Source organism: Patagioenas fasciata, chromosome 3, assembly GCF_037038585.1.
Source record: "Patagioenas fasciata isolate bPatFas1 chromosome 3, bPatFas1.hap1, whole genome shotgun sequence".
NCBI lineage: Eukaryota > Metazoa > Chordata > Aves > Columbiformes > Columbidae > Patagioenas > Patagioenas fasciata.
Window position 1 is genome coordinate 100,081,327 of NC_092522.1, and position 26,260 is coordinate 100,107,586.

At 37.5% G+C, this 26,260-nt stretch overlaps 2 protein-coding genes across 2 annotated transcripts in view; both read right to left on the bottom strand.

Annotated features, from left to right (window-relative positions):
- GFRAL (GDNF family receptor alpha like) overlaps positions 1–5,791 on the bottom strand; it is a 34,915-nt gene extending 29,124 nt beyond the window's left edge. The window contains exons 1-2 of the mRNA XM_071807284.1: positions 5,770–5,791; positions 2,561–2,692 (exon numbers count right to left, since the gene is read on the bottom strand). Coding sequence (XP_071663385.1) covers positions 2,561–2,692; positions 5,770–5,791 — 154 coding nt within the window. The remainder of the gene's footprint in view (positions 1–2,560; positions 2,693–5,769) is intronic.
- Positions 5,792–9,985: 4,194 nt separating this feature from the next.
- HCRTR2 (hypocretin receptor 2) overlaps positions 9,986–26,260 on the bottom strand; it is a 36,378-nt gene continuing 20,103 nt past the window's right edge. The window contains exons 5-9 of the mRNA XM_065835530.2: positions 21,236–21,351; positions 15,692–15,912; positions 14,491–14,612; positions 13,239–13,439; positions 9,986–11,642 (exon numbers count right to left, since the gene is read on the bottom strand). Of these exons, the coding sequence (XP_065691602.1) occupies positions 11,449–11,642; positions 13,239–13,439; positions 14,491–14,612; positions 15,692–15,912; positions 21,236–21,351 (854 nt within the window). The 3' untranslated portion in view covers positions 9,986–11,448. The remainder of the gene's footprint in view (positions 11,643–13,238; positions 13,440–14,490; positions 14,613–15,691; positions 15,913–21,235; positions 21,352–26,260) is intronic.

Below are 26,260 nucleotides of genomic sequence, written 5' to 3' on the forward strand. Positions count from 1 at the left end.
TGGGCTCTCAGATACCATCAGCTGTCTGACTGCAGGTTTACACAATCTGGGGTCATGGCACCTAAAAACCGCATTTAGAACAATTTGTCCTAGACCTAACACAACATATGAGTGCCCTGCAATGCTGAAGAATCCTTGCCAAAGTCTATTATCCTAAGTAAATATACAGATGCAAAACCAAACAAGCAATCACAAGAAGAATCTATCTGCAGAAGGTTTCTGTGACCCAGTAACAAATATTATTACTATCAGTGAATAAGCACATAGGACAAAAAGTGAGAGAAATTGCATATTATGGGACAATGCAATGAATTAAAATGCTGGTCCACTTCATCTGGTTGCAGGGTATGATAAAGAATAGGCTAGAGTACAAGTCCTGATATTTATGTCAAGTAATCTTGGTGTGAATACCTTTGTGAATGATGTCAGAGAAGCAGATTCAACAACTTCTGATTTAGTGAAGAGGTTTGGTTCTGGAGAGCTCATCTTTAGGTCACTGTCTTGAGCCTGAAAATACTGCAAATTCTGATATTTTTTTTAAAAAAATCAGCCTTCTCTTTTGAAACTGTTCCACTTCACATAAAATATTTAAAATCTCAATAGAAGATGGGCTGAAACCCAGGACCTTTGGGGACTGTTGTAACCATTAGGTTATCATGTATTTTTCATTTACTCTGTCTATTCATGAAAGTATTCAGCCACTCTATACAAAGCAGATACATATCTGGAACAGGATACACTAAGAAGGACCCCTCTGAGAATTTTCTGTTCTAAGTATTATAAATACTGCCTTGTGACTTGAAACACCTTGATTCAAATCTCTACAACAAATCAGACAGACAAAGGTATTGAGGTAGCTCACGCTGCAGGGGAATATTCTAGCAATGGCCTATTGAGGATGAAATCAGGCAGCATCACAGACCAAACGTGAGGCTGGGTCCTGATGCCAAGGCAGAGGGACATTCAGTTTATCAACTCTTCAGTAGCTGAGGCTCAGAACAGATTATGACATCAGGACATGGCTGGTTTTGTCCAAATAATGTCAATATAAGGAGAAGGGAGGTTGCCATGAAGATATAGATACCTCTGGTTCCCAGTGACAGAGAACCTGCCTTATGTATTAATAATTAATTTGCTAGAAATGGCAGTCATGTACCTAAATACCCTTGGCTGCATTTCTGAACAGGACCAAGGCATGAGCTAGGCTAATGGCAAGTGACTGTGTCTATATTGCTCGACTTTTGCACAGCACATGACCCAGCTAGACTGTGAAGCTGGAGTCACTCCAAAAAGGCAGTTTTCTGCAGCCAGCATGGGGGTAAGGCATTTTAGTTGCATGGATACATGCTGCCCCATGACAGTTGAACTCAGGGCCAGAAAACAGTCACTGTCCCATTTTATTTGCTAGTACTGATGTATCCTTGACAGATCAAGGGCCTTGACATTTATCAGTCAACAAAGGCATCATTACTAGCTTGTTCTTATAACACTACCACATTGTTCTGCCATTCTTCTTCTTCCATATTCACAGCATATGGCAAGTGAATACTCAACATTTAACAGCAAAGTCTTGGAGGGATTTAAAGAAAGAAAGAGATGATGCCTGACACCCAAGATTTGTTCAAGAAGATAATAGGCCTTCAGAGAAAGGAATATTTTCATCTGAACACCAACAGAGATTAGGATGAGCTTCAAGTCAAACCTGTAATACCTGGTCTTCCTCCACTTAAAACACTTTACTTGGAAATGATGCACCATGCATTAGAAGTATAAGAGGCAGAGACTGATTTTCTGCTTTCATTTATGTGAGAATCTGTTTAACAGGTCAAGGAGGCTTAGTCACAATGTAACCTGCACTTTTTGTACCATCACTCCCTGCAAGTGAATCACTCTGACACGTATGCATTATTCACTGAACAAATATGATGTGTCCCCCTACAGCACAACTTACATTGAGGCATGCTTGATTTGATTTGTTTCTTATTCTAATACAATACTTGAAAATTACTCTAAGTAACTACTACATTGTTTTGCATATCCTGTGTGACCATACAATCATTGAACAGTTTGGGTTGGAAGGGGCTTTAAAGATCATTTAGTACCAAGTCCCCTACCATGGACAGGGACACCTTCCACTAGATCAGGTTGCTCGAAGTACCATCCAGCTTGGTCTTGAAAACTTCCAAAGAGGTGGTAGATAAACTCCTCCAAATTATGGAAAGCAAGGTTGTAACATTTTTCCAGCTGCATGCTGGCTTTGTTTAGCAGGATCCCACAAAAGCATAATTTCTGCTGAATTCAGAATTCTTGAGTTGGTTTAGACTGACTTTGTTCATAGTCCAGAAATTTCATTATCACCTTATTGAAGAGACAGTATGACTGTTACAGAAAACCATATTGGCCACTGTCAAGGATTTCAGAAGTTGACTGTCTTCTGTTGTCATTTTCTCTTTGAAATCTCACTGAGTTAATTCAGTTACCACAGCAATATTATGATAACCTATGAATATACAAGCATTCAGAAATTCAAAATAAACCTGTGTACACCACAAAGAATTACCTGAAATATTGCAGACATCTTCAACAACGTTCCAGACACTTTCACATCCATTTGCAGCATTTACACACTGCTCCCTCAAGTGCAGACAGTCAGTCTGGGCAGTAGAGATACTTGTGAAGTACCTGAACAACACTGTAAAAACAGAATATAATTACTATCTAATACAACAGATATTGTACTGACCTTTTTCATTTACATTTAGATCATAACACTATAATTCAGAGGACTGCAATTTTGTCAAGCTAGAGATTACACAGGAATTCCTATGAATAGACCATGTGAAAGACATTTGACAGATACACAACTGTTGCTAATAAATGAGATTATATTTCATAATACAATACTCTTCACTCTCTTTGTTTTTATTTCAGAGGTGTCATTTCTTGAAAGCAACCCCAACATTTATGTCTTGATCTGCTTCCCTGAGTGCGTTGAACTTAAGGGTCATTTTAACTGCATGAAAAAGTCCTGAAACTGAAGACTGATATGGAGGTTTCAGGGTAAAGAATTTTAAATTAGCACCACCTCTGGCTTATCAGTAGAAAATTAAATTGCCTTGCTAAGAAAAGACAAATCAGTTGGGGTTTAGCTCTTTGATCAACATTCCCATGGTAACACAACCTCTAATTTGTAACCATGTGTCTTAATTTTCTATTAGATTAAGTTTCAGACACTGATTTCAGGCCTTAGCAAACTAGCTAGTGAACACCTGATGGGCATGTTTTCCTTAGATATTGAAGAACACAGAATCTCCAAGACCAAGTCTTCTTTTTTTCAGGCAAGTTCATGTGGAATCTGAGGAATTTCCATCACTGTTTAATTCCTTAAACACAATCTGCAAGAGGCATGAAATACTCCCTCAGGACTTGTCAAGATCTCATCCAGAGAAATTAAATGTTTCCAATGATATATTTAAGAAATAAGAAATCATAGAATAGTTTGAGTTGGAAGGGACCTTCAAAGGTCATCTAGTCCCACCCCTCTGCAAGGAGCAGGGACAATATCAAATATTGCTTTCAATAATTCTAAAGAGCCACTATTGTTTAGAGGTGATGCCATCCCTTCTGGAAATTATGCTTATCTGTGATATAATAGTGCTGCCATGGGAAGCACTTTCTGAAGACATGTCATTAAAGAAGAATCAACATTTAATACTTCATAACTGACAGGTGCAATAGCATCTAGTGTGCCTCAGAGTCACATAAGAGGTCACATGGGTTTACCATAGCTGGTGCTAATCCTTCCCCAATTGTGCTTATTCCTGCCAGTTCTCTGATCTGTGCAGGGCTGGTTGCGAGATCAGTGTTTTCCAGCCTGAAGCATCTTTTTAGGCTGCTTCTGTCAGTCAGTCTGGAAGACTGATCAATAGAAATGGCTCGTGCCACTTGACATTGAGGAATGTGCAGCTGGCCCATCCAAAGTGCCAATTTTGGCTCATTATATAAAGATATTATTCCTTGTACTGTCTCCAAAAGTTCTTTCTAATTGTGAAATTCTCTCAATTTATTCAGATGACAGAGAAAAAAATAAGTTTCCAAATACTTTACAGGTGAATATGACTGTATATAGAAGACAACACAAAATTATAAATGCAGGAAGTTTTTTAATAAAGGGTATTTTGCTGGATGATTGTTTACCTATTTTGTAAGTACATCACACATCTGATTAGCAACTGCAGCACAAAAACGCTGTGTTGTGCCCCTACTGTTAAGACAGCTTTTCAGAACCAGTGGCTGAAAATGAATAGTCAAAGTAGGACTGAGCAGCCAATTAGCAGTTCCTGCTCCTTTGTTACGATTATTTCAGCATGTGTTTATTTCAAACCCACCTGGAAACTGTGCCAACAAAAAGGAGGAGTCTTTTGTTTTGTTTTGTTTTGTTTTTGTTTTTGTTTTAAAAAAAAAGAGCACAGTGGCATAACCTATGATTGAAGTTAATTCAGTCTAAGAAAGGCTAATGGCATATTATGGATGGATCTTTTGTTTCCTCAGCAGGACACAGAGGTCATACTGTGACAAGTCTACATGAAACAACTGTCCTATATAAATTTAGAATCCAGTGAACTGTAGCTTTTACAATTGCTTAAATGAACAGTTTTTACTTTAGTTGTTCCTTTTAGTTATTTACTCTAGTGTTTGGAATACTCAGAGACTTTTTTCTACTTAGAAGATTTCAGACCATCTGAGAAGTAGCTTGTAGCTAAAACCTTTAGAGGCAACCATTTTGATATGAAGACAAATACATTTAGATTTCTACAGGTGTCTGTATTTTTGTGTAGGTGTCTGTTGATTTACTGGGTAGGTGTAAAATTCACTATTCTGAAGAATTTGGTGTCTAAAGTGAAAAATGGGGGGGAAAGGACGTTTTAGCACCTTCACTTTGCAGATTGGGAACTGAGGAACTAAAGGATCACAGTGTATTTCCAATATCACACAATTATTATCTGGCAGATAATAATGAATAATGAGAAACCTAGTTGCAGTTTCTATCGAACTGCAAGAGCACCAAGACAGCTGTCTCTGAAGGACAAACCACAGGTGAATATAGTTTTAATATAGTTGAAAAATGATTAAGGACAACTTTTTTTTAACAAACCCAGGGGCAGAACTACCTACAAAATGTAGTTAGCAGTGGAATATGAGTTTAGAGTAGTGGGTTGTTAAAGAGATCAGCATACAATATATATGTCAGTATACATTATGTAGACTGGGCAAAAGGAGAGTAAAAGGAATTAAACATACTTGTCTCAACATAATATTTTCTACCCTCTGGACCGACTTTGTCAGTTTTCCCTTTTTCTCCATTGAAACCCAGTTGGAAATGTCAATAGCCCTCTGTGTAGCACTGCCAGCACTAAATACTTTCCACTTACCAAACAAGTGCCTCTTCATTTAGACAAGACATCCCACCTGTGGATCTCAACTTCTTATCAGGGCTGAACCTGCTACCCTGACTTACCTCCCTTTTCAGACACACTACCTGCAACTGGGCTGAAGAAGTCTGGGCCAAGCCACAGGGCCCGGACATTATTTTTAAAAAAAAGAGCCCCCCCAACAGGTACCTGCTGGCCCCCTACTTGTGGTTCGCCAGGAGAAGGAGCTAGGGACGGAGCTGTAAAGGGACTCCGTGCAGAGGCCAGGAGGCCCGGGGCGAGGCGAGGGTCCTGACAAGGCTGGGGGTTCCTCCCTCCCCGCACCCGCGGCACTTACCGAGGCAGAGGAGCGCGACCATGGCCGCTGGTGGCTGCAGCTCCGCGCCGAGCAGGGGGCGCCGGGCGGCAGGTGCCGGTGCGGTACCGCCCCTTCAGCACCCACCGCGGGGACAGCGCCCCGCCCGCCCCGCCTCCGGCAGCGCGGCCGCTGGGCGCGGACCGGGGGGTGTCGGGGAAGGGCGGGCGGGGGCAGGTCTGTCCCCTCCCGGTGTAAATATTGTGTCTTTCTCTGCCCACCTCCTTCCGTCAAAGCAGCGGATGAAGTTTCCCCTCGCACCACCGCGACCTTCCTCTGCCGTCTTTGCTCTACCCTTTGCCGGCATTACTCAATTTGCCGTAATGGCTCAGGCGGACCGTGTGGAGGTGAGACGCTGTTCTTACCGGCGATCTGGCACCCTCTCTGCGTTCAGTTCCTACTCGATTTCCGGAGAAACTAAGAGTGCAAGTGCTGCCTGTAACATCTCCATGAGACGCCTGTTGCTATGTCTGATCACCTTCTGTTAGCACTTCCCATGCATTCTAGAAATTAATTTCTTTTGTTCTCAGATGTATAATAAGATCACAATCTGTTAAGGAGGGAGAAGTGCATGTTGGATATCAGACCAGAAGAACAAATAACTAGTCTATAATCTAGACCAATACTGAACTGTGGGTCCAACTTCAGGAGTTTCACTAAAATATATCAAAAAACAATTTGGCATACAAAAGTTAGCAGCTGACTCAGGTACTTAATTAAAAAAAAAATAAAATCAACCTTAAATCCTACAATCACACAACTCCTGGCTTCACTGGATGCTCTTTGCTTTTGCATTGGGAACAGGAGGAAAGAACAGATCCCTACTGATTTCTCCACACTACTTGTGAGACTTGTTTTCACAAATTGCGTATCCCATACTGAACATTTTAATTGGATTTTGTTCTTGAATACTTTAAACAAAAAGAGATCATGAAACTTCCAGTATAGCTAGCAGAGACAGAGATATAGTGGGTGAAATCTTGTCCCTACTGGCAAAGCAAAACTTGAGGCAAATCCAGACTTTGCATATATTTTGTTTGGCTCAGGAAAATTCAGTCTTATAATCATAGAATCATAGAATCATTTTTCTTGGAAGAGACCCTCAAGATCATTCAGTCCAATCATACCTTAACTCTAGCACTAAACTATGTCCCTAAGAACATCGTCTATACGTCTTTTAAACAGCTCCAGGGATGGTGACTCCACCACTTCCCTGAGCAGCCTGTTCCAGTGCCAGACAATCATGAAGAACTTTTTCTTAATATCCAATATGAACCTTCCCTGGTGCAACTTGAGGCCATTTCCTCTTGTCCTAGCACTTGCTGCTTGGGAGAAGAGACCAACACCTTCCATGCTACAATCTCCTTTCAGGTAGTTGCAGACAGTGATAAGGTCTCCCCTCAGCCTCCTTTTCTCCAGGCAAACAGCCCCAGTTCCCTCAGCTGCTCCTCATCGGACTTGTGCTCCAGACTCCTCAGCAGCCTTGTTGCCCACCTCCAAACTATGGGGTTTTTTTTTGTAACTTGGATTTTAACTTAGTTAATTTATTACATTGTTTATTCAGAACATTTATGCCAACATTACTGACTAGTTGTGGTGTGGTTTTTTTTTTTTTTGAAAGTGTATTAAATAAAATAAAATACTCTTTCATCCAAAATATCAAACAGCCAGAGAAAAACCTTATTGTCAGGTAAAAGGAATAGCATGGGAGATTAATATAATTTTCGCTGTGAGACAAATTTTAGGTTGGAAGGCTAAATTTGCCGTGTCCTTCATCCATTGTAACATGTGGCAGCAGGTTGTGATGCATCGTAACAGCAAGAGCTAAGTTACACCAATATTTAGTGTATTCTCCTTCCCATAAAGCACTGTCCAGGTTAATGACATCCATCAGTCTTGCTAATATCAGAGAATGAGATAGTGCCTTCTATGCAGTCCGGAAGAAAAGCAAAAAGCTTGCCTTTCTCGAGGTGGAGAGGGGGAGAAATTATCTTGCAGTCATTGTGACTGCAGAGCACAACCTTATCACTACAGCGACAACAAGATAGGAGAAAGAGGTCAGATATCAGACCTCCAAGGCTGTGAAATGTGCTGAGAGATGAAGTATCAGAATGATGGTGTCACAATAACTTATATCTGCAGGAACAAATCTGTTGTGATTTAAACTCTATGTCTGATGACGCTGTGACCAAGCAGAAGCAATGGCATGAGAACTCCATGTCTACGCTCCTGTGTTGCTAGTATAAATATTAGAATACCAAAGCAGCTAGAGGTAACAAAACCCAATTAAAGCTCAGCTTTCAGATAATTTTCAAGATTTATAGACTGGATAAAAAACACTCATTCCTCACCTGACCTTTTGTGATTGATAAGAAGCCCAGAAGTTTCTTTAAGATTCTTTACTTTCTGTCATATGCAAAAGGTGTTAAATTTGATATTGCCCTTAAAATCTTGTCCTGTCTTTTCACATTATATCCATTAATAGACACAGCTCATTATTGGATTCATATTTACTGAAAACTCCCATTGATTTTTTCATTCAGAAATAAATCCAGGTGGATAAAATTTTGAATGTATCCAAATATTTGGATCTTTCTGGAGTAAAAGGCCCTAGAACTGGCAAAAGCCTCACCGCAACTTTACACAGGTAGCCAACAGATTTTTAAAGGCCTATGAATTTTTTCTGATAAAATCGTGCCTGAAAATATACCTGAGCTAAAGAAGAAAACATCTATGTATTTCTCAAATTTTGTAAACGTAAATAAATACATATGAATATTTGCATAAAAATATTTATTTAAAAAAACAGAAATTTTTGAATGAAAAATCTTTTCATCAAAATGATGAAGTCTTTAGCTTGATAACTATATTTAACCAGTCTTCAGCTTGATAACCATATTCTCTGGAGAGAATTAGTTAACACTTTCTATCAAATCTTAGATAGGGTCTGAAATATATGCTATTTACTCAACAAAAATCTGGCCAGAGAAAAACCCAGAATTATTTGTCAATGAATGTCTCACCTTTTATTTATATTCTACAAAAAAAAAGTACTGTTAAAATTATGGCTAAAAGAAATTCCTAGGAATGTTGGAATATTTTGATTATGGAGATCTAAGTGAAAATAAGAAAAGAGAACAAAAGATACATTTTCTCTTACAAAAGAGAAAATTAAGACCAGAAACTCCACTTCTAACATGTCACAAGAGGCCTGCAGGAGCCAAAAACTGCCAATGATCCTTAGTGATGTTTCCACCTCAGATCAGCTAACACAATTTATCCCACTGTCATTAAGGTAGCAGCAAAAAGAAGTCAAATGGTGTTGGCAGACAGTATGCAACCCCCCTTTAGAAAGATGCTACTTACAGTTTCTCCATGAGCATCGCTAACAATGTGATTTTAATTCTTTGTTAGCTGGCCTACGTTAGAAATACTGCACCCTTTCCGTCCCCATTCGTCTCACAGGGATCTGGGAAACACACCTGAATTTTGCTGCTCTCCCAGAGACACTCTGAGACCTTTTATATTTGAAAAGTATAAATACTCCCCTTTCATACTGACAAAGTGTTCTTAGATAGCCATTTACTTTCTATGTTCTTGCTCTATCTCTTCAAGAAAAAGCTAAAAATATGTTTTCTGAAAGTATAGGTTTGCAAAATGCTATCGTAATTGACATTTTTTATCAGTGGGTTGAGGCAACATTTTATGGCACAATGAAATTACTACTGATAATTATTTTGCAGCTAGATTACTGTGTCAGTTTTTAACTTTCTGACTTTTTGTTTACTAATATCAAAACATTAGAAATATTTTCAAATCATATCTTGTTCCATACAGTTTAAGAATACTACATTTTCTGTGGCTGAAGAACAAAACCAGCATTCTAATGGCAAAGGAATTGCAACATCTATGCAGTCAAATCCTGCCATGCTTTCCACAACTATTCAGGTTTTATTTTCTTAGAAGACACAAAGTAAAACAATCTATTGAAAGAACAATGAAATAATAGTTATACTCAAAAGTTAAGCTTATGCATAGGAATATAGGAATTCCTATGATTTTATTTGATATTTAAACATCCTTTTCATTTAGGTATTTATCTTTTTTTTGTTTCAATAGAAAAAAGAATATTCTCCTTTTTATCTTTTAATAGAAAACTTTAATATACAAACAAATGCTTTTTTTTTTCTCTGACTTTACACTAGTGTAAACTAGGAGTAATTGCAACAATGTCAAGTAAAACAATTGTTGGGAAAGGCTAAAGCGTAAAGTGATAAAACACTTCATAAAACCATAGCTGTCCTGGTAGACAGTACATCTCACAACAGTAGGTAAAACCTAGAAAAAAATATTTACATAAGTTAATCAAATAATACCTTGTCTATGAATAATTGGCTTTTCAGAAACATTTGAATGTGTGAGAATATCTTCTTTATATGTCAAATGCTTTTTACTGAAAACTAAATCTTCCCTCCCATGTTACCCTTTGCTTTGAAAAGTCTAAATTGAGATGCAAGAATAATGTCACAGGGAGATTGTAGCTCAGGTTCTGATAGATCAGTCTCTTTCTAACCAAGAGGCCACATTCCCCTCGTATCCTAAGTCTCTAGGGATGCATCATGTTTGTTCTTTAAGAAGAAAAATTGCAACACATGGTATGAAGCCCCAGGCCAGGGAGCTTATCCCATAAATGGAAAAGGATGAGTATTTGATCTGCTGGTCCAATGAGATAATATCACCTCTATAATTTCCAGAGAGAAACATTTTATTTTAGTTGTTGAAAAGTCAACATTTTCTGGGCATATAAATCTGTTGTTTGTATCATTAGTATTAAATGGCAGCTGAGAGAGAAATCATAAAAGTAAGCAAGATAACAATTTTTTTATATTTTAAAGATCCTCAGAGATCTTCCAGAGCAACACTTGCAGACATTATGCACTAAAATGAGCCAAAGAAGTTAATAGGTCTGGTCCTTCAGGGGTGCTGACACTTGTTATTCCTATTGGCCTGAGTAGGAATTTTAAACTTATAGCACCTTTGAGCATCATGTAGTTTGTTTTTAATTACTTACTTTTTAGGCACTCGAGTCTGAAAAAAAAAAAAAATTGGCTATTTAGTGTAATCTTATGAAAATGTGTGACTTGCAGCACTTTGGGTTCACATCTTAGTAGCACATCTGTGCTTAGAAAAAATCCAGCACGTCTGTGCTGGATTCTCCCCAGATCAGTCTGAACTGAAAGTTGCATAATGAACAGAGAATTACTACAAGTGAACTAGCAAAAAGGTGCAAAGTAAGTGCATAAGTAAGCATTCCTTGTAAATAATTCACTCATTTATAGAAACAGGATATAAATAAATGATGTTTAAGACTTCTTTCAAATACTTAGAGCTCTCTATATGTTACATTTTAGAACATTCCACAGCATCTAAAATATATAAAAATAAATATCTACAGTATTTACAAAGTATTATACAATCCTATCTTTAAAAAGACTTGTAAAGACATGTTCTTTAGCTCATTCTGAGGTAAGTAGGTTTCTGTAAGACTGAGAAAAAATAGGAGAGGCAGTCATTTTGAAGGAATCGCTTTGTCCAGTTGTAGTGTGTAACGGCTAGAAGCATGTGCCATTCTCTGATGGTTTTACATGTATTGAGCCAAAGTCATCCTTGCTGTAACTCCATCGAGGTAAGTTTAGTTATGCTAGGGACGAATTTGTCCCATTCTGCATTCTCTGTGTTGCCAGTGTCTTCTGCAGAAACCCTCACAGCTTCATCTAAATTTGAAGTCATATTCATCCCTGGTATGTGGAGATGCAGTTCTACTGATTTCAATGGGCTGAGTGTAGCTGGGATACCTGTAAGATAAATCAGAGCTTTTAAGATTATTTTACTGTTTGTAGCAGGTAGTTGACTGGCTCACCCTGTGATTGTCATTCTCTGAACACCATGCAGGTAATGGTCTATGTTCTGCCAGAAACTGTTCCAAATTGCACTTGCAAATTTTAAGTGACGACTTCCTGACTGGAGTCTAAGTGGTTTTCTGATGCATAAACCTTGATCTTCTTACTTTTAAATATTTTCACTGTTTTCTACTGCTTATTCAATATGCACTATTTGGAAAATTGCCCTGTGGTTCCTTACCCAGATGGCACTCTGACCAGTGGAGCACTACAGCTTCCTGTGTACAGGTCAATCACAGAGTCATGGAATGGTTTGGATTGGAAAAGACTTACGAAGATCATCTAGTCCACCCCAATGCCATAAGGCAGGGAGAAGAGAATGGCAACAAATAATAGAGTAAAACATAATCTACAGCCACACTGTCATCTGGATTTCATGGCTGGATCTTGCTTGAGCTATACAGGGCAACACTGCTGGAGAAGAGCAAGATTAATTCATATCTTCTGTAGTAAGTGAAAAGAACAGGCTTCTTCAGAGATAATTTATTTAATTCTTTTGGGGTATATATTTTAGGAACAGATTAGCTGTCTTTAGAGATACCAGTTTCTCTGTTATGAATAAGCAGCTTATATAGTCCTAGTGTCTGAGATAACTTCCAGACAACCAGTTTTCATAACCCAAGGAGAGGACAGATTAATTCTGTACTTTCAGTCCCTTGCAAAGTCCCATTGGGATATAACATATTAATATAATGTAATGATAAATATAAAACAATAAATTATATGCCATTTCTCACAAGCAATGGAGTTGCACAATCATTTCAGCATTCACCCAGAACTGGGAAAGCTTGAACAACTTCTGTCTTTCATGTTAGTTTGTGTTCATTTTTTTTATCAACCTATATTGGAGAAAAATCAAGAGTGGCTTCCCAGTTGTTCCTGAATACACACAATAACCCACCCAACAGAAAAAAGAACCAAAATTGTGAGAAAAGAAACTAATGTGAATTTCTTATTTGATCAGCCCAACTCACACCAGAATGCATGGTAAGCAGATAATTTGAAATAGTCAAGGACATTCAGGTAGTACAATCTGTACACCCCATTTTTGTTATAGTATTTGGTATAAAATAGACCACAACTTCAGAGAATTAGCTCTGAGTAGAATATAGGTGTTTATAAACACATTGTAACTTCAGGGAGAATTTTCATGCTTTCATGTATATGTAGACTTAGGAGTCTAAAGGAAGTAGAAATCCAAAGAAAATATTTATATAAAATAACCTTACTCCCTTCCCAATAGCCACTCAACTTTTGAAATAAATGAGATGAAATTTTGCTTCATCAATATATAACCAAATGTGTAGCTTATTCTAGAAAATATTTATTCTAAGTTTTTTTTTCTTACAGTCAGTTCCTAATGGTGAACACTTCTCTCTCATTGCATTGTGCTCAGATTCAAATATTGTTGTATGAACAATTAAATTTTACTTCCACAGCATCGAAAGACATAGGTGCAAGAATACTACCAATGGGTAACAGGTGCAGTACCATTTGCTGGCAGTGTGTTGATGTTGTTCAGCACAACGTGTTCTGAAAGTTTTGAAATGTTATCAAAATTGCTGATCTGGGTGGTCAAGGATTTCCGACTCTCTGTACTGGCACGACCTCTGGTGAGCCGTTCATCATGGTGACTGCGAATGCCAAAGATGCAACAAGAAAATGCTGCTTTAAATTCTTCTCTAAATTTCCCTGTCAACCACAAAAACAGACTCATGAAAAAATTGTACTATAAACCGCGTTTCAAACTTTATAGATTAGAAAAAAAGCAGCTACCTAAACCAAAATTAATCCCAAACACCCAGATGTTCTTCTAATGCAGAAGTAGGAAATCACAATTTCAATGTCTTGGAGAAAGATGGAAAAAATAAAACCTTTGTAAGATGATATGTGAGGTATGATATGAAACCTAAATTATTCTTGGCTAGACAGAACGGACAAACTAGAATGATTTATGAAATCATGTTGTGGATAGTCTGTTGATTAATAGCATATCTAACAAAAACAAGTGAATAAGTAGTCTTAAATGAACTAATGGATAATTTGAATTTCAGCATTTTAAAAGAAGATTGAAAGTGTTCAACAGCCACTATTGGGGCTCAGAGGAAATTGTTTAGATCATCTTCACACTAAATGCTACAAAAAATGTACAGTGGGAAAACGTGTAGTGAGGATGAATTTGCCTCCCTGTATTTACCAGTAATACCTCCAGTTTAGGTCCTAATTCTGCTGTGCATGGCCAAATGAGACAAATATAAACCAAGACAAATCTGTACTAGTAATTAAACAGCGTTCTGATAGAGTCTTCGGCCTTGAACCTAGTTGGCACAGCCTGGTCATGCAAGTATTATTAAAGACTCACAGCCTCCAAAACCCGATACTCGCATATAAAATGCCAAGTGGGGGCAGCCCCTGGCCTCTGCTACCTCCCAAACATTACCCAGGCAGTGTCAGGAGAGTGGTAATTGTTTCAGACCAAAGTCATATCAGGGACTTCTCTACCAAATTAATGGCATGGACAGTCAAATTCAAGCACTTGGACTCAGGCCCTGGCACTGTTTGGTTTAGCTATAGGTAGATAGCCTGAAGGTAATGGGATACATCAGGTGACTTGTTCCAAGAAGAGGATCTAGTTCCCACTGGAAGAGCTGGGCTGATGTTACACAGTCATTAATCTTATTTGCTATGGCTCATTACATTCAAACTATACATTACACTTGAATTCTGGGTAACTGTAACTTACCACTGAGGAAGTTATAAATAATAGGATTGGCTGCACTGTTTGCATATACAAGCCAGTGTGAGAACGTGAACCAGGCGTATACAGTTTCTCTGTCATCAGCATGATTAAACATCCCAAAAACCCTACAGAAAAAGAAAAGCAAACCTGAAAGATGGCAAAATTAGAAATCATATAAAAAGATTTGCCAACTTCTAGTCTCATTTTATCCCTGATGATCTATTTTCACTATCATGGAAAAGCTGATTTAACACTTATCAATTTCTTGAGCTAATAAAGTCCTCTCCCCATCCCTCAGGCTCCTTTCTTGGTGGTTTAGTATCACAACAGTATTTTACTTTGCAATGATGCACATGCATGACCTTACTGCTAAGTACCAAAGTTAACAGGTGTTAGATCTGCTTCTACATACTGCATTCCAAGGGGCTTGAGGATGAAAAGTACTTAAGTCAAGCCTCAAGAAAGTGTCAGAATTGAGTAGGATGTATTTAAACTTTCATATCCATCTTGAAAACATTCCTTAAAACCTGAAATGTTTCTCAAGCACCAACAAAAGGCTGGCTGTTTCTTAGGATATTCAAATATTCTGCTACATGCCATTATTTATTGGTATTCCAGAGGTCTCAAGAGATAGTGACTATATCAAATCCTTACTTGTCAGACACTGTATGAAAAAACAGAGTCTAAACAATTTTGAATCAAATGAACAGGACAGAAAAAGGCAAAAAAGTAAAACAGAGCTTCATAGGTAAACGGAAGGGTTAGCCTAAGGTCTCAAAAGGGTATCTGATGGGGCTTGGGTTTGAATCCAGCATTTCAGAGTCCTGGGGGCCAAGCCACAACACAACACTCTCCTGTTAATCTTCAGTTGCTGCTTTAGGTAACTGCACTTCCACAGGTGCATTTACAGCAAACGCTGTATTCCCATGTAAATTGCAGGTTTTAATGAGAAGATAGGCTAGATCACTTTCATGAGGAAGAGCTTGCTGACAAGGGCTCTAGAATCTGGCCTTTAGTTTTGATATTACACATAGGTTAGATACATTTTTTCTTGAAACTGTATGTTTATTTTCCATTTCTTTATCATGAAATAAGTAAGCTTAACCTTCAAAAGTATCTGCCAGAATAAGAGGAATCTCCCAACACAGAATTGTTTTTAGACAGAAAACTTTACCAAGTGTTTACATTTTGGGATAAACTTTACCTTTTCAAGACATTGAGGATGCTAATTGGTAGATAGCAAAGTGCAAAAACCAGGAGGACGACCATTAGCATACGTGCTGTTTTCCTTCTTGCACGAATCTGTTTTATTTCAGCTGCCACAGCGCTAATCTTTGACTTTGTTGATTGTCCCAGCCCTCGGGGTTGTGCTGAGGACTGCAGAGGCTTCCATTTTTTCTGAACAACAGAAGAAGTTCCTGGGATCTAAAAAAAACAAAATAAGGGGCACTTTCAAAACCTAGCACTGTGGGTTGCTATAGTATGAAAAATAGACATGTTAACATGCAAAATGTAAGCTTGCAGGGAGAAATTTTCTATTAAATTAATTGATGTAGCTGCAAGAAACAAACCTGATTTTAGACACACTTGAAGCACTGAATAAAAATTTGTGTTTTATCCAACTGTAGCAGCTGATATATTAAAAATATCTTTACTTCCCACATGCCTTACCTTGCTTGTGTCTTCAGACTATCACACTTACCAACCCTACTGCTGCAATTACGTTGCTGTAAAGTTCCACCTTAAATGTTTTCTTGTATGGCAGAATAGTTTATCCCATTAATATGCTGCTAATTTAAGATACTAAACAGCTTTTCAGCATTGGAAAACTAGGATTTAAAGCCTACATAGCTGTAAGTGCCCTAAAATTGCCAAATTTGCAATCTAGATGACAAAAAAGCATCTAGAGAAATCACAGCTGAAATGTAGATCTCCCTGTAAAGCTCTTCAAAGTGAGTGTATATACAGTGATTAATAGAGAGGGATCATGGAAGATTGCCAAGAATTAGGTTAGCCAAAGACATTTTGCAATGAGTAGATATAGCACCTTGGTATTAAAGAAAAAAAAAATCTCAGTGTTTGTTTTCTGTGCTCTCACATAAGCAAAGTCAAATAAAACAAATTTGCTTCAGTGCTTCAAAATTATTTCCTGCTTGCTGCCAAATGTGAAAGACTACAGGTGGCAAGGACTTTCTCAGAGCACTCTATTACGATGACATTTATGTTTAAAGTGCTATACATTGTGAAAACCTTCTGGGTAGAAATACAGTTTTATTCATGCATAAAGGAATTGTGTGCAGGGTGACTAGTCTCATGAGTGTAAAATTATGCACTTTTAAAAATATCTGCAAAATTCATACTGTCTATTTTAACAGTTTAAAAATCAGGGCTTATCTAAACAAGTTGACCAGAAGGGAATTAAATTTTTGAATATTTATTTCCATAAATAGTAAGCTAAAATAGAAATACTTGTTCTAAGATAAAAGCATGCGTGTGCAGACTTGTTCTAGAATAGCTACTATGCTGTGGGTTTTGTGGTTTGTTTTTTTTTTTTTTTTTGTGTGTAATTTGTTTTGGTGTTTTTCCTTTGCTTTGTTTTGTTGTTTGTTTGTTTGTTTTCTTTTTCTTTTTCTGTTCTTTTTTTTTCTTTTGTGAATAACTTCCTTGCACAGACAAGCCCTTAACTGAGCATTTCTGTGCACCATCAAACCTGATTTACAGCTATTGAAACATTTTGGCAAAGTCCTGTTGTAATGAACAGGAAATCAATGAAGCAGAACAAGGGATACATTATAACATTCATTTTTCACTAATGTTTCTACAGACATGAAGCAAAAAAAACCACCAAACCCTTGCACTTACTTCTACTGAGGATCCCCACTCATTCAGCTGAAATCTGCAGTATCAGTTTCATACCTGGACACATCTGTCTTGTTGCAAGGAATTTAACCCTTCTTAGTTGAGGGGTGTATTACTGCCTTTGCCACACACTATTGAGATACTTCACTATCAAACATTCTGATTTTGGTTTATCGGGGTACTTTGATAGTCTGTTCTTCTAACTTTGAAGAAGAAGGTTCTCCTTTCTTTTCAGTCACCCTGAATTACCATATTTGTAGCAAGAACTGATCAGAAAGTGGAGATGGAAGCAGAGAAACTCAAACCTCTCCCTCCTGATCAGGCCACAGATTCACTTCAAGAATTCTTTGACCAGGTTTCTTGGTAGATAGATGCAATTTAGAGGAAGAGAAACAGTACCTGAGACCACAATTGTGAATGGCTATTTCTACAGGAAAGTTAGACACAACTGGTTTTGTACATGGCTTACCTATCTGTGCAGGTAGAAGGGTTTTTTTGGTATTTAAGCAGTCTTCAATAGCAAGAGGTGATAAAAGGTAGGGACTGTATACAATGTACAGCCTCAATGTACTATATATTACATTGATAAATCTTCAGGAGTTTGTATTGAGAACCTTTTTACAGAGCCCTATTTTAACAGTCTTTACCCCAGTTTTTACCTGCCATACCCCTGGGCTTTGTTAATGTAACACCAATAAGCAATAATACAGCAAGAGTTTTATCAGAAAACAACCCAAAACAAACAACAACAAAACCACACAAAACAAAACAACAAAAACAACAAATGAAGAAGAGCTGTATACTCGCAGAGTTGAACTAGTACCGTCTAAGGAGCATAACACCACAGAAGTGTGCATATATACAGAAACATCTGCAAATATACATTTATGTAAGCACACACATACATTATATATGTACAAGTACACACATGCCAGCATGATGCATATATTTGCTTTTCAGTAATGAGTCAGTTGTAGAGATAATTGTGGAAAATCTGTATGTAATTCACTAAAAGCCCACTAGGTGTGTCTGTGTGGGTACTGAAAACTGCGTAGCTATTTTCTTATGTATTTTTCTTCTATCCCCTCTAATTATTATCAAGGGGTTTACAACCAGAGAAAATATCTTGCAAAGATTGGAAGGGTATACTCCAGCTGCCAAAATAAAAATGGATAGGGTTCCTAGTTATTAATACAAGTAGGTTTTACTGTCAATGCGTTTGGACATCAGAAAATCAAAGCATACAGTATGAAACTTGATAACACAAATGATGTACCAACACTTTTATCCTAAGTCCATTCAGTCCTATTTAGTTGTTCAGAAGTTATTTTTTAATCAACTTAAACTCTGCAAGAGAATATAGCCTTCTTAGTCACTACTTTCTTGCTAATAATTAAATTAAGTTGCTCAAAATCCCTGGTATTTGTGGCAGGATTGTTCTTGTCTTTACAAAGATGAATCACTAATTCAAAGAGTGTAAAGCTCACATTCAAAGATCTGCTTGAAAGGCACAATCAGTAATTTTGAGAGCTGTTGCACAAAGTACAGTAAGGATAGCTTGTAAATCTGTCTTAGTCATCTGAAAATCTGCAGGCACATCACACTCCATTCTAAAAAAGAACCTTTAGAAAAAGTGTAAGGCATAGAGAGCTTCTACTGTTTGCTGTTGTTTTTTTGGTTTTTTTTTTTTTTCTGTCATGTATATCTGGAAGGCTCATTGTACCCTGCAATAAGATCACTATATTTAACTGAAGTTCAGATAAACAGTATGATTTCTTAATTGAAACTATTATCAACTAATACATTTAGAACACTACATTCATTCACTCTACATGACTGACTATGGCACACCCACTGCACATAGAAAAATGCCTGATGTCTGCAGCCAAATCACAGTAGATAATAGATGTGCAATGGTCTTAATTCCACTTGGTGCAGTCTCTTATACATAGTGCTATCATCTATGCTAGGAAAAGAGACATTTGTAATTTCACATCAGTGATAGCACTAAGCCTGTGGCAGTATTTCTCTTTTTGCCACTGAAAAAAAGAAGGATCATTTTAACCATGACAGCATGCACGATGTACAGGGAGAAGAAACATTGTGAAGAAGAAATGTGCCAGCTAATGCAATAGGAGAAAAATTCCCCCCCCAAACCAGGTTGGTTTCCAGTCATTCAACTTCCGCTCTGAATATGAACCAGCATTTTCAAGCCACATGCAGGTTAAAAGAAATTGCTTAATTAATGGACAGTTTGACACACCAGGTAGATTGTAAAGAAAGTACAGAAGAGAAGGTTAAAATGGAATATAGTGATAAGGTCATTGAGTGCTAGAGGACAGATTCAGCAATGCAGAGCATCTTAGAGCTATGTTAGGCTAAACTTAATTTCAAAACTAACTGCGCAAAGCCTTTGTGCTGGTGAAGAGTCCCCTCAAATTATAAAGATTACATTTTACCTTCAAACTGTCTTGTTATTTAATCTAATAAATGTAAGAAACTAAAAGCAAAAATGATAATTTAAAGACAAATGGTGAGACCAACAGCAACTCTGGTTTAACCTTAATATGATTAGATGTGAGAACAAGCACTACTATGATGAATGGGTGATAACAAAATGCCTTAAAGCAGATTTGGTTTTCCCTATATTTTAGCTATTTGCAAGAGAGAAGTTTTGTCAGTTTAAGATTTGATTTTTGCTTTTAACATATGTATGTTCAGAAACCTAAATTCAGAAATTTACTTGTGATTTCTCTGATGATCAATTTGAACTGCATGGAAAATGCTCCTGACGTGGCAGATATTATGGCTTCGCCAGGACAGCCTCAACTTTGGCTGGTATCACACAATGGTGAGAGAGAAATGATTCATGCCCGTATCTTGATGGAAATGTCAGCCATTCTTAGAGCCATTTTAAAGGACAGGAGAGAGAATATCTTCCATCATGCTTTCAGCAGGATGAGTTTATTGTCCTTTACAGAATGACAGGGAAGGGGACGGCAAGGGACTAAAGCCGTAGTAGTTAAATTCCAGACAAAGCAAAAGACAGCAGAGGGAACCATAGACTGATGCATGACAGATGACAGCTTGCACCCAGAAAATTATTCACCAGCTGACACCACTTCAAATTACTGGAGGGGTAAAAATGTTTCTGAAAAAATTCACATGATTTTTACCACTTTAACTCGAATGTTCTTTGTGTGCTTGGTTGCTTGTGGTTTTTGTTTGGCATTTCTGTTTTCTTTCCTGTATTTTTAATTTGAAACTTGAAAAAGCAGATATTAACTTAGAAATCATGCCAATTACTTGTCCATAATACACATGAAACATTACTGATAACAGGCAGTTTCAATTCCAGACTTACAGTTCTGACAATTGGACTTTCTATAATAGTCTGACTTTTGTTCAGATCAGACTGGCTATGAACCTGATTTTACAGAATGAAAAATCAAAATAAAAAATTATACAGACTACTAACAAAATGGGAAGGTCAGTCCTCAATTTTGACTGCTGTAGGAGATTTTAGCAGTATAAATAAGGTCACCTAAGGTATTTCAGTAAGCATTTCAGATATGGTGGGAGAGATCTTTCTTATCCTTATAATAAATCTTCCTGTTGCCTTTTTCTCTCTTTCTCTCCCTCTAAGCTTTTCATAGCCCTAAGCAAGAAGGGGTTTACATTTAACCTGACAGCCTTCATTTTTTAATGCATCTCAGCTCCCATACAAGGTGGCTGTAAACCAGCAGTATCACAGAAGCTGGTGACAGTGCTGGATATAAAATTCCAAGTCCTAAGTGGCAACATGGAGCATCGAGAGAAGAAAGTTGTACATAGGAATCTGCACATGGTCACAACAGCAAGCAAACAGAGCTAGTTTTAAGTGACTTACCTGGCGACACCACAGCTTTCGAAATATCTGCAAATAGGCCAACACCATAAGACACAGTGGTGCCATGTATGTCACAAGAAAAAAGCATGTGTGATACATTTTGGGATAAACCTCAGCTGGAAAGAGAATTCAATTAGGAAAAATGCATTTAAATATACATACATTTCATAATCACTTTAAACTAAATCATTCATATATTCATGTACATGTTTTTCAAATGTAATAGGTTATAATGGAAGACGTATCTAATAATTCTATGGTCAGGATGGATTTTTAATCACTTCTATATATATCCCGTTTCTATTATAACATGCTTTTATCTCAAGCATCTCTTATATCACACTATTGCTTTCATATTACATTATTACTTGAGTTACGAAGTCTTAAGAATCTTGTTTTGCTTTTATTAAATCAGTGAAAGAGCTTTTCACTATCTAACAAAAGCTAATCAATTATTCAACCTACCTTTAACATATTAAATAGGTTGTGTAACTGTTTTAATTCTGCAATTAATTCCCTCAGTAAATTGCACAGTCTCTCACCTCTAAACAGAAAATGGGGACTATAGCACACGGGATACTAATAGGAGGAAAGACGGACATTTCTTAAATTACTTTTTGGTGGCAGAATAAATGTGTTTTCAAGGTATACCTAGTGATTTATTTTTACAACTACAGTAAAAAAAAGTAGAATTAATTAAGTAAAATGCTCTAAACTTAAGAAATTTTCAAGATTATTTTTGACTTGTCTTTAACAAGAATGAGTTTGCTACTGTTGTGTTCTAGTTTTCTGTGTATCTTTTTTCAAAAGACAATTTATGAATGTTACTTGCTTAGAGATAAACATCTTACAAGTGCGAGTGTATTGTGTTTCTAAGAATGTTGTATCATAAGCTTCATCATTAGATTATAACAGAATGTGCAGCGGGTGCCTGGAAAACATGCGTTCACATTTGTAACATTAAACGTAATTTGGTGATACCAAATGTTGGTATCAATTACAGCTTAGCAGCCCACAGTCATCACCAGCAAAGGAAATACAGACATTGCCATTAACATTTGACAGCTTCGATGGATCAGGGTTCAAAAAATTCAGATAAGCAGCATTTGGCTCCTTACTTGCTCTAAGATGCTGGAGGAAACCAGTTTACCAACACTTAACTGAGCAGCTGCAGCTACTAGCTCTTGCCAATGTCCCATCTGGAGCAGGGTTTGTATTAATAGTGATAAATCGGTTTGTATGTTGATTGACAATCTCAGAATTGTTTTTGCATTGCACAAAAATGCAACCTCACAGCAGTCCTGTCAGCCAGGGAAATACTGACATGCATGCCTCACAGGTGGAGAGATTAAGGACAAACTGGAGTAATGTGACTTACTGGGATCACGGGAGGTCAGAGCTGAAAGTACATTCTTTCTGCTCAGAAGGAGGTGCCACCTGCCTCATCAATGCTCCGCAGGCAGCCAGGCCCCTTTCAGGTAGAAGGACAGTACATATTTAAAAGGCCATCTGGAGTTTATGGCTTCCAATTTAGCATTCCAAGTAAAGTGAAACATTAAATGAGCCTAGCTATCTACAAAGAACTGACGGACCAGGTTGGAGGAAGATCCTAACACTTGCCTTTGAAGTTTAGCCACCTGGAAAGTGCCAGCTGCTAAACATCAAAGGAAACCTGTCCCTCCTCCACCCAGGGCAAAGCCCTTTGTAGAACTTTTCCCTAAGAAGCATGACTCTGTTTAGCTTCTCAAGCCAAAGAAAAGCTTTAAAACTGTTTGACAGTCACAGCAGCAAGAAGGAGGAAGGGCTGGTTTGGGATACTGTTAATTTATCAAGTGGGTGAGTTCCAGGCTCCTTGAATGAGAACATCAATCTGTCTGTGGTCCTGGTGATAAATCAGCTGCCGGACTGCAACTGCTGAACCTCTTACTGCCAAGCAGAAGAGGAGTAAAGTGTCTTTGCCTTCTCTGGTCACTTGATGGGCTTTGGGACAGAGGGAGATCATTCATAGCTGGAGTAACCATCTCTTTAAGAACAAATTAATGATTTTCACATCACTGGCCACCATCTTACTGAAAAGATGGAAATGGACAAAAAACAAACAGGTGGTCATGGGGATTGGACTGGGATGAGATCAGCATTCCTACTCAGCACCAGTCATACAGTACAATTACTCCACCTGGTAAAGGATCAGTGTGCTGCAACAAGCATTCTTCTGTCTGCTGCAGGGTTTATTCAACAACTGTTAAACTTTCCTAAACCTTCCTTCTTGGCACTGTGTTCCAGTCCCAGACGGTTGTTCAATGAGGCAAGGAGGTAAAAGACTGAAACTACAGTTTCTGGGTTTTGCCAGATTCTTCCTATATTTGTGTAAATATATATATATATATATACATAGATGTATATATATACATATGTATACAAACTGAAAAGAACCCAGACTCAAAAGGTTTTGATATGTCTCGCAAAGAACATATCCCCTTAAGCCATTGGTGCATAAAGAACTTGGTACTCTCAACAGCTTCCCTAAGAGTAGTGAAAAACAACAAGACTATCAAATTTGTTGAGCATCAGTAGAGAGTTCCCAGGTTCCCCAGTCTCAAGAAGATACTTATGAGGTTCTGGAGTTACAAATATAAAGAAGCAATACAGCTAAAAGAGTATACTTTTAGAAAAAAAACTTAATAAATAGGGATGTTAGGAAGCGGGTGCTCATAGCAGACAAATTTGACCACACAACGTGGTCTTTTCCAAACTATGGTCATATGTCAGAGGACTTACAGTTAGCTAATACTAACATTTTCAAATCTGATATATTATGCTGATGTTATCAATTCATAATAACACCAAGCATAATTTTAGTATTAACAACATTTTGACTTCTTTCTGTGTTATAATGTCCCATAAGCTTTTTCTTAAATTCTGAATGCTTTGACAAATATGATGTATAAACCTTCATGTAATTTCCAGATATTTGTTTTCCAGAATTAAGACAGTATGTTTTTATACTATTTTAGGAGTAGTCTAAGAGGAAATAGAACACAAACTCTTCCCTTTGTTTCCATTCAACCATGCAGTTTCGGGAAAGGATTATCTCCATGTTCTTTTTATCATTTGCAAAGGGGTTGGCTAACGCACTTTGGCTAACATTCTTTTTGTGAACAGCTCTAAGAAAATATATTTAGCTGACTTGGACACATGGTGAATTCATTTTAATATACGTTTCTTTTATTTTGGCACTTTATCATCAAATTCTGCACATAGCAATTACAGACTATTATAGAACTGTGGCCAACACTGGCTCCTTAAGTGAGTCTGCATAGGTCACATGTTGGATCCTTCTGCTTTCCCAAATAAAATATTGTTATTAGACAGTACTTGAAATGAAAACCCCTCAGCCTAGAATTGGCAATGAATTTTATATTCAGGAATGCCAGAAGCAATTAAAAAGAAATTGAGCCCTGCTTTAGGCTGAACTATTGCTCCATTTGCAGTCACTGGCAGCTCTCCAACAGCATGCTTGAAATCTTATTAGTCAGGGTGGCCACTATTTGTTCACCATTAAGAAGCCCGAGTGTCACGGTGTTGATCAGACCTTCCCTCCAGACACTCATCAGACTTGTATGGATTTCAGCAGCTGGACCCAAGTCTGGGTAGGGTACAGTGCTGTCTCCTGCTTTGGCATCTCTGACATTTTCTTGCACATGGCTCCCTATTAGTCCTTCATGGCACCTCATGTTTCAGTGGGCCTGAGTTCCCAGAATTAGAACAGACTTCCAAAACACTTTGGAAAGTGTCATTAAGCACCCCCTATTTTGCAGTCCCAACCTTGACACCACACCGTTTAACATCCTTGGGACATATGGTATACATGATGCTCTTCAAATATTTCATCAGATGTACCCTAATTTTAGATGGAATAAATTAAATGCAGTTCTACACAAAGCAGTAAGCACTCAAATATAATCTCTTTCCTCTAAATTGGCTATCCTATAGGATTTGCTTGGGTGTCTTGAGTGTGTGCAGTATCTACATCTCCACTTTCTCTTTGAAAATATAGGTTATTTGTAGGAACATGAATATCTTTTTCCTTCAACATCCTCCTAATTAGCTTTATTTGACCCTTGATATTCCCATAGTCAAAAAAGGCAAAACAAAATAAAAAAAAAAAAAGCAACTATTTTCTTCAAAAAGTTTAGCTTTTTGTTTCTTCTTCTGGCCTCAAGGCTCACCAGTCTATTCAAACTGCTGCCGTGTTACCCATATTCTTTTGTTCTTCTGTTTGGGGGCCTTTGTGATTTAATAGAATCATAAAACCATAGAATACCAGGTTGGAAGGGACCACAAGCAGCATCTGGTCCAATCTTTCTTGGTAAGAGCATGATCAAGACAGGATGGCCCAGCACTCTGTCCAGCTGAATCTTAAAATTGTCCAATGTTAGTTTTCAGTAGAAAAAATGCATCTTCTATGCTTTGGCCCAGTTCAGTGTCCTCAGTCATTTTCAATTGAACAAGGATTATCGGTAGCTAATGACACTCTATTCTCCATAGTCTGAAAGGGATGTTATAGAATATATATATGTTTTATATTTTATCCTTATTTATGTGTTTAACTCTACATTTGCTAAGTCATTCCATGATTTGAGCAGCCTAATTGTTACACTGCATAGAGAGGTCCTTCTGTCAAGTTACTATGATAAGCTATTATTAGAAAGCGGAGAGGATTATTTTTTATGGATAAGCTGAAATGTACCAGCAGAATAGCTTGCAATGATGGGGCACTATCATTAGAAGAATAATTCAGTAAAAAGACAGTAGGATAAAAATAGGATAGTTATCTTTCAGTGGAATTGAAAGCTTTCTGTTTCAGAAAATTTTAACTCTTTTTAATGTAAAATTATTTTCATTTCATGATGAATATGAATTTTTAAAAAATCATGTTGTAGTGTTTGCACTTCATTTCTAAAGTCACACACACAAAGAACTGAATTCTATGCACAACTTGCCTTTGTTATATCCCTTTCTCCT